The sequence below is a fragment of the Rana temporaria genome, chromosome 9 (assembly GCF_905171775.1).
Source record: "Rana temporaria chromosome 9, aRanTem1.1, whole genome shotgun sequence".
In the NCBI taxonomy this organism is placed as follows: domain Eukaryota; kingdom Metazoa; phylum Chordata; class Amphibia; order Anura; family Ranidae; genus Rana; species Rana temporaria.
In genome coordinates, this window is record NC_053497.1 from 136,339,122 (window position 1) to 136,355,922 (window position 16,801).

A 16,801-nucleotide genomic window follows, 5' to 3' on the forward strand; every position below is an offset into this window, starting at 1 on the left:
TGAAAACAAAGCAAACAGACCGACAGGCCCAAGAAACCGACAAATGAAAACTGCCTGCAGCTCATAGGGCCGCCTGCAGCTGGCATCAAATGAGGCCCAAAACATCCATCTGGCAGAACTTAGGGAATGTGAGAACAGATGACTAGGTGTCAGCCTTGGAAATCTGTAAACAGTTGCTTGATACCGAAAGCCAATCCTACGAGACCATAGGCTTGAAGGATTGCCTGCCAGAGCCACCTAAAGATGTTGGCACAAGAAGTCAGTGTACTGCAGGATCCACTTGGGCTGACAAAGGAAATACCGGTAAGTCTTCAAAAGCAGTGGTGGAAAGAACAACCCAAACTAAATTCAAACAGTTGAGGGGAAATGTACTATTGGTGAATTGGAGCCAGGCAGAAGGGCAGAAAATGATGCCATGGTTGAGGTGAATGGCAGAAACTACTTTTGGCAAGGAGAATATCTTGGGTCTCAACACCCCCATGACCCAAAGCAAAACCAGAAATGGTTCCCTGCAGAATTAGACCACTAGTTTGGACACTTGACTTGCAGGGGTGATTGCCAAGAAGAAACCGACCTTCAGTAGGTAGAAAGGTTTCACACTCTGGCTAAAATGTTTAAATGGCACCATAGAGTTGTGGACATGTGTTCTAGATGTGATGTGGGTCTGGCAGACCTTATTCATATAGTGGAGAGGTCTAAAACTTCATAGCTACAGGCAAGATATTTTAACTTTAATATCCTCTACCAGGTTGCCTTGCCACGTGAACAAAAATGATGCCTCCTTAAGATGCATGATGAATCCATTATGCCTGCTGAGGTTGTGACCCCTTTATGTGCCTCTACCTGGCCCTGGACAGTACATGGTGACACTTCTGGTTCCTCCCGATGACAGATGTAAACCAATGATGTGGTATTTTCTGACCACATAAGATGGTCCAGCACTGTAGAGATCAGCAAACTTCTAGAACATCGATAGGGAGACAATCACGTATCCTGCAACTACAAGAAGCCTCCGACACCTTGCATGCGGACATCTTTTAGGAGGGCCCTCAAAATATGGGAAGGAAGGACTTCCAACTCAAGAACCAAATTCCTGAACCTTTAAGCCAGGAAACCTGGTCCTTGTAGATAGATGAATCTGTCCGGAGACTGGATTAAACATACGCTACAATGACAGAATTGAGGAGGTCCACAGAAAAATTGGGCAAATGCAACGATCTCAAAACAGGCCGCCATAAGAGCTAGAATTCCAACACAAAGCAGAGAGTTGAAGTTTGAATCCGAGTCCTGACCAGTGTGTCTGAAGTTCCTCTGGTGGAGGGACTACTCTGGCGTTAACCATTTCGAGAACAAGACCCAGATTCTTGAAACATGTCAGATCCAGTGACTTTGATCCATCTGAATTACTGTGAAGTTTGGACACCGTCAACATCAGGTTGCACAACAGAGGCAGTGCAGGGGTCAAATGCAAAGTACAGGATTCACTCTTATGTGCTGGAAAGACAGGGATATGTAGGAAAGAATCTGACATTCACAGAAGCCAGTAAGTTTCTCTGGTGAAGAAAGGCAATAAGATTTTGTACAATCCATGCAGAATTTGTAGCCTTGAATAAAAGCATTCATAACTTGACATCTATAATGAGGCAAATGCCACCTTTGGGCTTGGACACAGTGAACAGAATGGAGCAAAACCATGAAATGGTTTTGCCACAGATGTGGGACAATTACACCTTTAACAAGACCATCTGAGGGCTTGGTGTAGATCTTCTAATCTGTACAGGGACAAAGGAAGACTGGAGGCAAGGACCCAAACAAAGGGGGCACAGAAAGTGTCACTCCCATCATCGAAAAAGTTAAATGCTTCTCTGGAAAGTGGGGGTGCACCTTCATGCAAAGGGAGACTAAGGATTTAGCAGATCTTAACTACAGCGCTACTGTATTACTGGTGAATGAGGAAGGGTCAAATCTAAAAAACATAACAAAGGGACAGATGGGCGATTGAGACAAATGGAGGCAGCTCCTTTGATGGCTAGGTCCTGAAAACCTATATAAAAGGTGAATATGTGTAGAGGAAGAGGGCGCCAATCAGCTGGGGTAAAAATAATGGACAGACAAAGATGGGAAATAGAATCATAATAATAATAAATGCACTCTTTTTTTGGGAGTGAAGATGGTACATGTCATCTGAAAAGCAGTGGATAGCACTTATGCTCCATGGAGGGCTGCTGACGTGGGCGAGACAGAGGTCTATGGTGCGAACAGCGGCTGCAGATGGAGTTTTGAAGAAGCACAATGTATGTGTGGAACATAGTCACCCCTTGGTCCATTGTACTAGTCCTGATGGCAGTCTTTCAATAAACCTGTTGGACGAATGTTGGTGTGCAGCTGTTTCTCACTTGGTCTACATGTTCACGTTTGCAAGCCTGAGTTAGCACTCAGCCCTTCCATTTTGGTGGATTATTCTTCTCACCTAGAGCAGCAATCTGTCTAATTTCAGGCAGCTCAGGTGGATGTCAGCAGCTGCAGATAGGGAGTCAGGCTGTTCAATCGCTGACAGCGGCTGCAGATGAAACGTTGGGCTGTATGGTGGATGACAGCGCCTGTGAATGGAGTAGGTCAGCGGATTAAGATGGTGTCAGGCTGATCGGTGGGTAACAGGATGGTTGGTGCAAGCTGTCAAATAGCGTGGCTGCTTCCGGATGTGGAATGGTTGCACGCCATGGCAGGGCAAGAGCTGCATCAGGCTGCTGTCTAACCGAGGGCAGAGACGCCAGCAACCCTGCAGTGCAGCGGCGTCCTAGAACAGTCAGCCCAGGTAAGGTCAGCTAGGCTTCTGGTCTCCATGAGGGTGGTGTGGCTACGTTGAGGGAGCGTGGTTACGCATTTCACAGGCTCCCTCCCATTGTCAAGCCAATAGTGAATAGACCAAAGTCTTGAATAACTGTAGCAAAAACCTTAGCCAAAAAGGAAAATGGTCCAGCCACTCTCAATAGAGCCAAAAGGACAGGATAAACAGGCTACAGATGTGGGCACTATCAGCAGGCACACTGCAAGCAGCTCCAAAGCCATTAGCAGAATAGGAGCTGGGGTGCACCTAGTACAAACAGGACTTACTCTCATGTCTGGAATCAGACATATTTTAGCTGTATGGAGGTAAAGCAAGGTATAGGCTCAGGGTAAAAGGGACATCCTTTAAGTTCTCTGAACTCTAGACCGCTGGTAGCAGGTAAAAGTCAAATGCCCAAAGTCACTGTAGACAAGCAGCAGAAACAGACCAAGGATCACAGCTTTATGTGGCTCTTGCAAGAAGGAGCAGCAGCCTGGAAAGGTTTCCTCAATGTTGTATGGCAGTGAACTGTGTAGAGCACACTCGCATGACACTACTCCCAACTAATGGAGACGCCACTCAATCCCTCATTGTCATCTACTTTTACAGCAAAACCAGTGGGAACAGGGGAAAATGGTACCCAGAAGAGTCTAGAGAGCACTCTATGCAGAACCCAGTGCCTGAAGGTGACTTCTAGGCTTTTCCCACAACATCCAGTACAGAGTCGAGACCAGTGGTTCTCAACTCCTGTCCTCAGGACCCACTAACCAGTCAGGATTGCAAGATAACTGAAATACATCACAGTTGATATCATTTGCTGCTCAGTGATTGCAGTCTGCATCTCCCCAAGATAATAGCTAAAATCTGGCCTGTTAGTGGGTCCATAGTGAGGACAGGAATTGAGAACCACTGGTCTAGACAGTGTTCCAAAAGCCAAGCCAAGGACAACCAGACTAGAAAACAGCAAATAAAACAAAGCTCAAGGAGCGATATAGAAAGTCTTTACAGCAGAGCTGAAAGGGGAAAAAAAATAATAAAAAATCATCCATCTTCCCAAGTCCCAACACAATAGTGGGGAAAAAGACCAGACAGAGGCATGATGAGGGATTATCCTGCGCTGGTCGACTATTATTTTTTTTTATTTTTTTATTTTTTTTATTGTTTGCCAGTGTCTAATCCTCCTGTAATTCCAAGCCTGAACCTGGAAACTGCTTGAAGGCTAAATTTTTGAGCTGCAATGAAAGCACAAATAATCCCATCTTCTGTAAATTACCAATCTTCCTAACCCTCCATGTAATGGAGATGAGCAAAGGCAGACAATGTTTGAAATCCAGTGTGCTCCCAACTTCCCGCCTGGGCCGATGACACAGTGCCTCTTCTACATGGAAACCCTAACATTGCCAGCCCCGTTTCTTGGACCACAAAACTCCACCCCCATTTCTGGCTTTCCCCAAAACTTGCATAAGCACAATGATTACATACAAATTCCAGGTCAGCCCCTGACTAAATTAAGGAAACCGGCACAAGCATGTCAGCCCTGAAGCAGTCAATTTATGTACAAAAAAGGTTCCTTTTTCAGTATAATTATCTTTCATAAATAGGAAGAGAAGCCAATATGCAGTCCAAATTGTATATGCAGTTACCTGATAAAGCACAATAGAACAAAATTCTATAGCATTGAGGGAGAGCCAACATGATGAAGAGGAAAATTGTCAATCTTCTACATATAAATGAAAGCTCCAGACACTGGCAAGTCAACTCCAACCATCCCAATCTCTATATAATCTAAGCACAAAGTTTACCCACAACAATTGTATTTTTTGCAAACACTATCTAACCTATGAAGATACCACAATCGATACCATAAAACTGATTCATTTAGGTGAACTAAAACATGAGAACGACAGACAATAAAACGTTCAGAGCGGTTACCGGGAAGCAGGGCGAGGGGCTTACTCTGGGGGCGGAGGCTTGGTCCGGGCCCATACGACTGATCTAAGCCGCTCTTTTCTTTGCCAGCCTTGTCTTGCTCTCCAGCTGCTTTCAGTGTTGGAAATTCCTCGGGAGAGAAGGACAACAGTCGGTTTGAGCCCCTTGAACCTGCAGACACAAGATGGAACAGTCAAACAAATAGTCCTCACACTGCAATTTTTGGGGAGTTTTATACCAGCTTATCCCCGATTTATAAAGATATGAGTCGGCTACTACGCATAAGAATCTTCTCTGTCAGGTCCAAGCATGTGTGCCACAAACTTCAAACATATGTAGACTTCATAACTTGGTATAGTATAAACTCTCTATAGGACAGATTGGAGACCGAGAATGACATGCATGTGTGGACCTGCATTGAAGATTCCAATGGCAGCCTCTTATAGAGGGGAAATCTTTTAAAGGCACTGCAGGGGATCACACAGGACTGCGTGTGCAATTCTGGTGTGAACAGGCCCTAATGGAGAGGAAATCTTACAATGGGGCTCCTAGTTCTGGTGACCTGGGCGTCCCCAAGGAATTCCCTTAAAGGGTTACTAAACCCAGGACCCTTAACTATATCCGGTTCCCCACAGAACATGTTAATACAATTTTATTAAATATAAACTACTAAATACCTTTTCTAATCCGCAGTACAAAGCAGTCATGCGACTTCTATTAGTGTCCGACCATGTCTAAATTGGCCTTAGTAGGTGTACGAATGTGAGTTAGGGACCTTAGATTGTAAGCTCCTGTGTTAAGGACAAGGAGTGATGTGAATGTACAATATATGTAAAGTGCTGTGTAAAATTGACAGCGCTATATAAATACCTGTAATAGATTAAATATACAGACCGATTTTACTGTTGTGTGTTAAGTAACATTTTAATTTGCAGGGATTTCCTTTCACTTCCCATTTGGCTATGGGACAGGAAGTGAAGGGAAATCTTTACAATGGGACAGATTGAGGAATACATTTTTTTTCCAATCTGACAAGGGTTATGACCTTCCCTGGCACGATCCAAAAAAATAAAAAGTTTTGCCTATAGTTCTACCTTTAATCTTGCTGGATCAGAGATGGGCAAGTCTGATGACTTAAAAATAAGGGTAGCCTTTTGGCAGACAACTACAACCAATACAATGGTTCCCAAACAGCTGTCTGTTACAGGTGGCATGCCAATTCCAGGTTTCACCAGCAGGTGGCGCGATGCCAAGTGGACCAACTGAAGCAGCAGCTTTGAAGAACTGCTTTAAAGGTTACCACCCAAGTTGTTCTAAAGCCTCAGGAGATTTCTAATCTTCAAGGAAATGGCTGTAAATGTATTCCCATTTTAAAATTTTCAAATCCAGGATTCATAAGTAATGGAACTAGTCGGGACAATACAAACCGATAAAAGTTTCCCAGCACAAGACCCCCTGAGGAAGCAAGCTTATGTGAAATGCATTGGAAGGAGCTTTGTGTGTGATGTCAGGCTGCCATACCAGACCAGAGTGCTGTAATGGGTGAGCCGATTACTTTTGTTCGCACCAGTTGGTTAATTGTACAATGCTGCAGTTTTATTTCGTTTTGGTGAGCATTTCATTGAGGAACAGAGAGCAACTGTTTAACTATCCTACAAGATGGTCCCTTTGTATTGCTCTGTGTGAGCTTTATTTTGCAGCTGACACCATTTGGCTCTGACTGCTGGAGGTGAGGAAGCCGGATTTGCCTGAAAAGGGACCACAGTTTCACAATATGATGCTTATTTTACTGGGCAGCAATACCGCTGGTGAGTTTGTATTCTGTCTGGTGATCGGAGCATAGTCACCATTTAAATACTACACTATAGTCCCTTTTGTTTCTCTGGTATGTGAGCTTTGTCTATACAGCAATCTGATACACCAGTCCTGGAGTCAACGTAATGGAGGAGCTGGACAGACGCCGGAGTGAATTTAAAGGGGAACCCTACTTACTATGGACATAGGTTTTTGCTGGCTGAAGTCTAAGCAGCCATTGATTCTGGTGAGTTTTTACTTTGATGGGCGATTAAAGTTTTATGGATCTTCAGTTGAACATGTTATGGTGAAGAAGAAAATTCAATGAAGCCGACTTTGCAAGTGACACCGATTGTATAAATATTGTTTTAGTTCTTTGGAGCTACATTTTTACCTTAAACTAATGCAATTAAAATGTGGGTATAATCCAAATTTAATTTAAAACCAGAGAAAATTACCAGCTCAACTCACCACCCAAATTAACCTGTCCAACAGTATGCATTAAACACATGGGTATAGTTAGCACACATCTGCAAATGCATGCATAAACTGCAAGGCACCCTGTGTGTAGCTTGCAGTCCTAACCCTACTAAATTTCGCCACACACACACACACACATGCATTCTAATGGCTATGGGGCAGGTGTGCCTGGAGTTCGCCCCTGACCAAATTTACACCAGTAACCAAGAGATGGCCCCTGCCCCACCTAGAACTGACATTTACAGCAAGGAGCACATGGAAGGGCAAACACATGAAAGACAAAACCACAGAAAATTCCAAACTCCCTGACCAGTAGGAGACACACTAGACACCCTTTGCTGCCAGTGTGCTGGCTTGTCCAATGCACCCCATCCCTGTGCCTTCGAGGATTGGGCTACCTCCAGACCTACCTGCCCCATATCTATTAGAATGCATGTGCAAGATGCTCATGTGGAGACGCTCATAAATTAAGCAGAGTTAGGACTGCAAGCGATACAGGATGCTGTGAAGTTGTCTTGCTATTTACAAATGCTTTTGCAAATGTGTGCCAACTAAACCCCATTTTTAACACATACTGTTGGACAGGTTAATTCAGTTGGTAAGCAGACTAGTTGGCAAATTGAGCTGGGAATTTTCTCTGGTTTTGGCTTTCATGCGTTCGCGTGAAATGTGCTCCTTGCTGTGAAGGCCAGTTATAGGTGGGGCAGCAGCCATTTCTTAGTTGCTCATCCAAATCCTCTGTATAGTAGCACTCAGAAAGGAAGACAAAGGGGGAAGCACTGGGAACTTATCAGGAGTTTTTTATGCAAATAAGTTGATGAAGAATAAGCCGATATCAGAGCAAGCAGAAGAAAGGCTTTATCTATATAAAAAAAAAAAAAAAAAAAAAAAAAAAAAAAAATCGGTCTACTGCCACTTCAATGCCCATTTAACAGGCTGGTGGCCAGGAGGTGGCAGTGCCAGAAGTGTCAACTACCTGTCTGTACCGTGCAATGGGATTGTGTAAATCTTAACATTAAAATGGACAGAAATTAAAATCATTTAGCTGGTATGACAAGTCCTATACATATGTGTGTAGTCCGAGGTCTGCCTTGAGTTCATAATAAAGCAGACCATTACTTAAATATGAACATTCCGCCCATCCTCCCCTAAGTTTCATCTCTTCTTCCTGGGTAGCAGGTACCTTTTCTGACAGGTACCTGCTTCCGCAATTCTCATCTAGGCAAAATTACATCAGTTTGTATATCAGTATTTGTAGCGGCTGACTTAATTTTTTAAAGCAGGGCCAAGTTCCTTAAAAATGGTACTTGGGCATCATGCACTATACCATTAACATTTCTACACTGTACAAAGGCTTCAGCCCAACTACTTACCACCATCTTGTCCTGCTGGCTTTCCGTTCAGCTGAGCCCATGACTTTGGCCCACCTGGCACTAAACTGATATTCTGCAAGATTAGGAACAAAAAACATTAAGACCCAAAGCTCTCGCTCGTAAATAGAGTATGCAGAGCCATAACAGTAAAATGCATTTAAAGGGACGACTCATTTTTTCAAGTCTTAAGAGTCGGTTCACACTTCCGCGGCCTGACTTCGGGGGCGACCTGCAAAACGACTTCTGTATAAAAGTCAATGAAGGTCGCTCCGAGCCGCCCCCGAAGTCGTTCAAGAACCCTTTTCTAAGTCAGAGCGACTTGCGTCGCTCCTATTAGAACGGTTCCATTGCATTGAATGGGACACGACTCGTCAGGCGGCTGAGCCGCCTGACGAGTCGCCCCAGTGTGAACCGGCTCTAACAGTTGCACAAAGCAATACAGAAACCAAAATTTCTTTATAAAACAATAAAAGCTGCCTCCAAAAACCCAACATTCTCAGTCAAGAGAGTTTAGGAAGTGTCATCTAATATGAGGGTTAAAGCGGAGTTCCAGCCTCCAAAAAAAAAAAAAGATAGCAGCTACAAAAACCGTAGCTGCTGACTTTTAATACAAGGACACTTACCTGTCCAGGGATACATAGATGTTGGCATGCCGAAGCTAAATTGTCCTTCAAGCTCCACAGCCAGTATCCTATTGCACACGTACAAGTCACACTTTGTGTCATAAATGGCCCCTAAAAGCGAGGGGGGGGGTCGTCTTTTGTGCAAGACCTATTTGTATTTTTGCTCTGCTTTAAGATGATATCAGCCACATGGGCTGCTGGAAAACACTAGCTACATGGTCAACTGCCTGAATGATAAACCAGTTTTGTGGGCACAAAAGACTGCAAGATTACAAGCATACACATGCATCTCACGCTAAAGGTTTATTGTGTGAATGAACAGCCTACATGTGAACACAGATTGATTTATAGTGGGGACCTGGGGTGATATGTCCCCACTCAAGCTGCATCCAGTCACCCTTAAATTTCATTGTTTACACAATAAGCAATACAATTATTTTCAAATATCAGGAAAAAACAAACACCCTTATCTGCCACCTTTAGATTAGCATGCCCCTGCATTATGTCCTGTGCTGCTGCTTGCTGTGACCCCAGGCCCCACTATAAATCAGTGTTCGCATGTAGGCCGTTTATTCACACAATAAACCGTGAGAGTGTGTGTTTGTTAGATAGAGAGATATCTTTCACTCATGGTTTGTGTTTAGCTGAAGCCATTTATTATCAATCAACGGTGTTTACCCTTTAAATCATAATAAACTACCCAAATGACCCTGATCAAAAGTTTACATACCCCAGTTCTTAAAACCATGTATTGCCCCCTTTAACATCAATGACAGCTTGAAGTCTTTTGTGGTATTTGTGGATGAGGCTCTTTATCTTCTCAGATGGTAAAGCTGCTCATTCCTCTTGGCAAAAAGCCTCCAGTTCCTGGAAATTCTTGGGCCGTCTTGCATGTTTGAGATCTCCCCAGAGTGGCTCAATGATATTGAGGTCAGTAGACTGAGATGACCACTCCAGAACCTTCACTTTATTCTGCTGTAGCCAATGACAGGTCAACTTGGTCTTGTGTTTTGGATCATTGTCATGATGGAATGTCCAAGTACGTCCCATGCACAGCTTCCTGGCTGATGAATACAAATGTTCCTCCAGTATTTTTTTTTTTTTTTTTTATAACATACTGCATTCATCTTGCCAGATATTTTGGACCAAGTTTCCTGTGCCTTTGTAGATCACACATCCCCAAAACATCAGTGATCCAACACGGTACCTTTCATCATAGGCCTTGTTGACGCTTCTCTAAAAGTAGCATTTATGGTTGTGGCCAAAAAGCAAAATTTTGGTCTCATCACTCCAAATGACTTTGTGTCAGAAGGTTTGAGGCTTGTCTCTGTGCTGTTTGGCGTATTGTAAGCGGGATACTTTGTGACATTTGCATAGTAATGGCTTTCTTCTGGTGACTCGACCATGCAGCCCATCTTTCTTCAAGTGCCTCCTTATTGTGCATCTTGAAACAGCCACATGTTTTCAGAGAGTCCTGTAGTAAGTTATTTGTGGGTTTTTCTTTACATCCAAACAATTTTCCAAGCAGATTTGGCTGAAATTTTAGTTGGTCTACCTGACCGTGGTTTGGTTTCAACAGAACCCCTCATTTTCCACTTCTTGATTGAAGGTTTGAACACTGCTGATTGGCATTCTCAATTCCTTGGATATATTTTTATATCCCTTTCCTTTTTTTTTTTTACACGAAAACTACCTATTCTTGCAGATGCTTTGACAATTCTATAGCTTGCCACATGACTCAGAATCCAGAAACGTCAGTGCAGCACTGGATGAAAGATGCAAGGGTCTGTCAGGAGTCCAGAAACTCATTGACCTTTTACACACACACACACACACACACACACACACACACACACACACACACACCAATTACAAGCAAGCAAACAGATCACAGGTGAGGATGGTTACCTTTAATAGCCAAATCCCTTTGTGTCAACTTGTGTGCATGTTATCAGGCCAAAATCACCAGGGTATGTAAACTTTTAATCAGGGTAATTTCTGTTGTCATTTTGATTTAAAAAGATCAAACACAGTTGATTGATAAATGGCTTCAGCAAAACACTAACCATGAGTGAGAAGAAAAGTTTGTTTTACGATTCATATTCTCTGAAAAATAGCCAAGAAATCATAAATTCGGCCAGAGTATGTAAGTTTGTGTATTCAGTTTCCCCTCCGCCAAAATAACTCTGGTCACAAAGAAAATATAAATATTTCCTGAGCGGACAGTCAGAAAAGCCATCTTACTTACACTAGCCCAGTGTTTCTCAATTCCAGTCCTTAAGGCGCCACCAACAGGTCATGTTTTCAGGATTTCCCTCAGATAAAAAAACGGCTGTGGTAATTACCAAGGCAGCGAAACTGATCAAATCACCTGTGCAAAATAATGAAAAAGGCTGAAAACATGACCTGTGGGGTGCCTTGAGGACTGGAGTTGAGAAACACTGCACTAGCCTATGCTCATTTGGGCGAGTGAAACAAAATAGGGTCCTACATCACACCTGCCTAGATAAAAAAACAGGCGGGGGTGCAAAAAAAAAAAAAAAAGTTCCATTAGATGAATTACAAAGTGGCTCTCTGATATATAGAGATATTTTGAATACTTTTGTTTGGAAGAACTACTGCACATCCCCTTTCAAGCTTTTTTGCACTCACTTCTGGGCTGTTCGCCGTGTTCGGCTTCTGTAAATTGGAGACAGACTTCTGCAAACCCTGCTGCGGCTGCAACTCCTGCTGCGGAGGAACTGTCACACTGGAACTGCAGAACAAGAAGAAGAGCAATCAAAACAGTCAGGTGTTACTTCAATACTAGCCCTGCAATTTGATAAGATAACATCTTCGAAAAACTGAGCAGAACTAAAAGACACAGATGAATGACTCCATCCAACAGTATCAAAAACAGATGTATCGATTGACTATTTTTAACTTAAAAAAGGAAAAAAAAAATCTTGCACACCTACATAGTTGGCGAGGTTGAAAAGACAAGAGTGGGGACTTCCTGTCCGACTTCCTCCTTCCGCCAAGGGGCTGCTAAGGCAAATAGTCTAATCGCCTTTTGGCAGCCTGGTCCCAGGCGATCGCCTGTCCAATCGTATGGCGCAGCGCCGCTCGCGCATGCGCAGTGGGTGCCCGGCCGTGAAGCCGACACTTAGAACGAAGACGCCGGAGAGGGGGGGAGAGGAGCGGAGCCCCGGACGGCGCGTCGCTGGAACGTGGAGCAGGTGAGTATGTTTATTAAAAGCCAGCAGCTACACTTTTTGTAGCTGCTGACTTTTAATAAACATTAAAAATGACTGGAACACCCCTTTAAATGTGACCTATAAACTGTATAACTCAGTTGAACAAACTGAAATTTTAGGTGGAGGAAAGCAAAAAAAAAAAAAAGTTAATATTATTATTATTAATGTTGCATAAGTGTGCACACCCTTATATACTGCGATCCAATCTGGAGGTTGTCATTACCTTTGTAGCGACACCCACAGCGGTACGCAGAGGGCAGTGTGAACTGCCTGCGTGGGGGATGCGATGCGGGGTACCAGCGCTGGAATCGGGCTGGTTCCCGCATTGCAATAGTGTGAACCCGGGCTAAAGGTGGAAAAAGTTCACAAATGATTCATCTTAGTCTCATTTTTACATCACAGAAATCATATGTATAGCTACATGAGCATAGTCACAATTGCTCAAGACACAAGCAGGGTGCTCCTGCTAAGCACTGCTATACAGGGGATGTGTGCATTGCTGACCCTCTTATCTCAATGCAATGTTTCCTAGATAGGATAGGCAAACAAGACAGTCTCCAATTAAACACCCATTCTGTTCCTTGTAATTAGAGGGATGTAATCTTTACCTAGATTTTAGGTCATAAAGGCTCAGGAGTAGTGCTTATCCCTTTTAGGCAATGCCAACATGCACTACTGCTTTACATGAAGTCCAGTGCCTGATAACCTTACAAATTATGTGACTTTACTCACCTCTCTTATGAGCAACAGCACAGTATACACAGGAAAACAAATTAAATCCACACAGAAAAAAAAAGTACCAATGGTGGTTTTAAGGAGACACTAGACATTATCCTTATTCTACAAAAATAATCCATGAACATTGATAACTTAAAGGAGTTCTGTGACCTAAAACTTTTAACCCCCGCTGTGCCCGGGCTGTAAAACTATACAAAATAAACTGTCACTTACCTGCCTACGATCCCCCGTTGTTCCGATATCGCCGTCCCGTTCTCCGGTCCCGGTATCTTCCGCTTCCTGTGTGTCGGTGACTCATAGTGCGCTCAGCCTATCAGCGGCCGCGACGGGACATTGCTGCGGCCGCTGATAGGCTGAGCGCACTATGAGTCACCGACACACAGGAAGCGGAAGAGACCGGGACCGGAGAACGGGACGGCGATATCGGAACAACGGGGGATCGTAGGCAGGTAAGTGACAGTTTATTTTGTATAGTTTTACAGCCCGGGCACAGCGGGGGTTAAAAGTTTTAGGTCACAGAACTCCTTTAATGGCCCTGCAATCTATTTTCATGAAATTTCTGCGTTTTTCTGCCTCCCATTAAAAAGGTCCTCAGAGTTCCCGAACCCCTTTTCTTTCCCACATCTGCTTAGGAAGAGCAGTGCACATTAGTTGTGGCCATGTGCACTGCTCTATGCACATTATAAAATACTATAGTCTCTAGGCTAGTCTTATGGGACAAGCGAGAGAGGGTGTGGCTACTTTCCTACAATTGGACCAAAAAACAAAATAAAAAATACTTTTGAGTTTATATACTTGAAAAGATTGTTCTTAAACCAGAGTTTAGTGTTTCTTTAAGACACACTCTTGAGACCGTTCAAGGTGTGGAAAACACTTGACCAAAATGACCGTTCAAAAATTCCTGCCATCATTGTTGAAAGGCGAGGCCACAATATTTTACTGTTGATACACCTGGCATTTACAGCTTTGCTAGCAGCCAGTGAACTGGCTCAAAGCGCTAAAGCAGTGGTCTCCAAACTGTGGCCCTTTCCACACCATTTCTGCCACTGGCACCAAGGATGGGACACTATCCCTCAAACTGACACCAAAAGATGGGACACCATTCCTCCCTCTAAACTCAATGATGGGACATTAAGTTAACAACATTGAGGCCGGGGATGTTTCTACTCCCACTGGCAACATACACCATCCTAAAGTTTGACGACAGTAAACTGGCACTGTTTAGAAAGTTTGGAGACCCCTACTATAAAGGGATATGATGTTCAGCACTCACCTCTTTTGGTCTGGCTGTTCTTGTTTGTTTGCCCATCCCGTTCCGTCTTTGGGCACTATTAATATATTGGGGTCGTTTCCTTTGTTCTCGGATTTCAGGCTTGGCAGGTTCGCAGGAGGTGGCATGCGCCGGGCAGCGGCAACTTTCCCAAGACTCTGTAAGCCATGTCTAGGTATAACTGAAAAAGATGAACACACAGGAAGCCATAACTTAGACACATTTTCTATAACGCATAAAATCTTTAGGGTTTCAACTAACGATTATTTTCATAATCGATTTGTTGGCCGATTATTGTTTCGATTAATCTGATTTTTTGTGCCAATTTGTTGTTGGACAGACTACAAAACGCCGCAAAAACATTGCATGCTTTTCTGCAGCTTCTCCATTGAAGTATATAGAACCAAAAAAATAGCACCGTTTTGCGTTAAAAAGTCCTTGCCCTTTCCAAATACGCAGCCGCCGAAAAAAAATCATGGATGTGAACGTGTCCCATAGGAAAACATGTAAATGAACTGTAGTGTGTTTCTGCAAAAAGAACCAAAACAGATGTGTGACCCAGGCCTGAGATGTTTAGTAACATAATGGGGGTTAAAAAAACAAAGCAAGTACAAAAAGAGCAAATAATCGCTACTGTAAGGGGTTCATTTTTTTACTGTGGGACAGTGAAAGTAATATTTACAGTAGTGATTTGCTTTTTTGTATTATAAAAGGCTAATTTTAGTTTTTTTTAACCCCATTATGTTACTGGCCGATTAATCGATTATGAAAATTGTAATCGATTAATTTCATAATCGATTAGTTGTTTCGGCCCTACAAATCTTATCTTTCCATTTGCACTTAAAGGTTTTCAGGAAATAAAAACCCTGTACAGGACCTGGCACCTACTGGCCTTTTGCCAAAGTTGCAAACAGCTGGTAGCATTTTACCAAATTTACAGATTCAGAAGCAAAATCACAAGGCAGCCCAGTCTAGGAAAAAAGTTAGGTAATTTGACCACATAGAGACCAATGCTTTCACCAGCAACCACCAAAAAAAATAAAGAGTTATACTTTTCAGGCAAAGCTTGGCTTTTAAGAACTGCAATCTTTCCAGTGTTGCCTAATCAGTCACACAGGTTTCTACAGCAGCTCCCACCATAACAACCTTGTGGTTAGTCCAGAAGAAAGGCAAATTTCGTAAAAAAGGACAGACAGCCAAGCCATTAAGATTTAAAAATTGTTAGCTGTAGCTCTTCACATCTTTACCACCCTTTTCTGTAAATATCTTGTACACACAGCCACACAAATATGGGCAAGTCAGCCATATCTGCTCAATATATATATATATATATATATATATATATATATATATATATATATATATATATATATATATATATATATATATAAAATCACACACACGATTAACTTCCTGGCCTGTAGTGCTACAATCAGATATAACAATGGCCAAGCTATACTTCTTTGGCTATAATAATCAGTGATGTTTTTAGCCATTACGCAAAAAAATTGACTGGGTGGGGGAATAATAGTATAATTAACCACTTAACAACCCGCCCATAGACAAAATACGTCTACAGGGCGGTTTGTTAACTCTGGGAGGACGTCCTCCCAGAATCGCGCTCCCGCGAGTGTCCGCTGCAATTCATGGGGCACAGCGAGGCTGCATCGATGGGGCACAGCGAGGCTGCATCGATGGGGCACAGCGAGGCTGCATCGATGGGGCACAGCGAGGCTGCATCGATGGGGCACAGCGAGGCTGCATCGATGGGGCACAGCGAGGCTGCATCGATGGGCACCATAAAGCTGCATTTGATGGGCACAGTGAGGCTGCACTGATGGGTACTGATATGTTTTGCGTTAATATTGTTAACGTTTGTTGTTAATATTTATTTTTGGAACTTAATTCTGCTTAAAACATTTCATGAGATAATTTACAAGGGTGTGTTTAGGGGTGGATTCAGGGGGTGGGGTGGGGCACCCCACCCCCTGTGTATATATATATATATATATATATATATATATATATATATATATATATATATATATATATATATATATATATATATATATATATACACACATACATATACACACACATATACATATACATATACATACACACACATACACATATCTATGCTCTCTCTGCTGCTCTCTGATGAAAATGGCAGAAATAGATAAAAATATATGCTTTCAGAGCTTTGGGAGGGTCTACAATGTATATGGTATAAACGTTGATAGACGCAAACGCGGTAAAACGCCGGTTTTTGCTGCTGAAATATTATTTTTTTTAGATGCGTTTGCATTTGCTTCTCGTATGCATGGGGCCTTAAGAGGAACTGTCATGCTATATTCCCATTACAAGGCATGTTTACATTGTTTTTTACAGGTTACCAGTTTAGATTTACAGAGGAGATCTAGTGCTAGAATTGTTGCTGGCACTCCAACGCACGCGGCGATACCTTACATATGTGGTTTAAACGGCGTTTACATATGTCGGCGGGACTTGCGTGTGCGTTCGCTTCTGCG

The 16,801-nt window shown here is 42.9% G+C and overlaps 1 protein-coding gene across 9 annotated transcripts in view; it reads right to left on the bottom strand.

Moving 5' to 3' along the window:
- Positions 1 to 16,801, bottom strand: part of PRRC2B (proline rich coiled-coil 2B) — a 187,126-nt gene that overhangs the window by 122,596 nt on the left and 47,729 nt on the right. For 8 of the 9 annotated variants that reach the window (XR_005743619.1, XR_005743620.1, XM_040324612.1 and 5 more), the window contains exons 3-6: positions 14,274 to 14,451; positions 11,679 to 11,781; positions 8,404 to 8,476; positions 4,760 to 4,927 (exon numbers count right to left, since the gene is read on the bottom strand). Coding sequence is in view for 7 of the 9 variants with exons in the window: in XM_040324612.1 (XP_040180546.1) it covers positions 4,760 to 4,927; positions 8,404 to 8,476; positions 11,679 to 11,781; positions 14,274 to 14,451 (522 nt within the window). In the remaining 2 variants the exon portion in view is untranslated. The remainder of the gene's footprint in view (positions 1 to 4,759; positions 4,928 to 8,403; positions 8,477 to 11,678; positions 11,782 to 14,273; positions 14,452 to 16,801) is intronic. The other variant, XM_040324610.1, reaches the window with a different exon arrangement.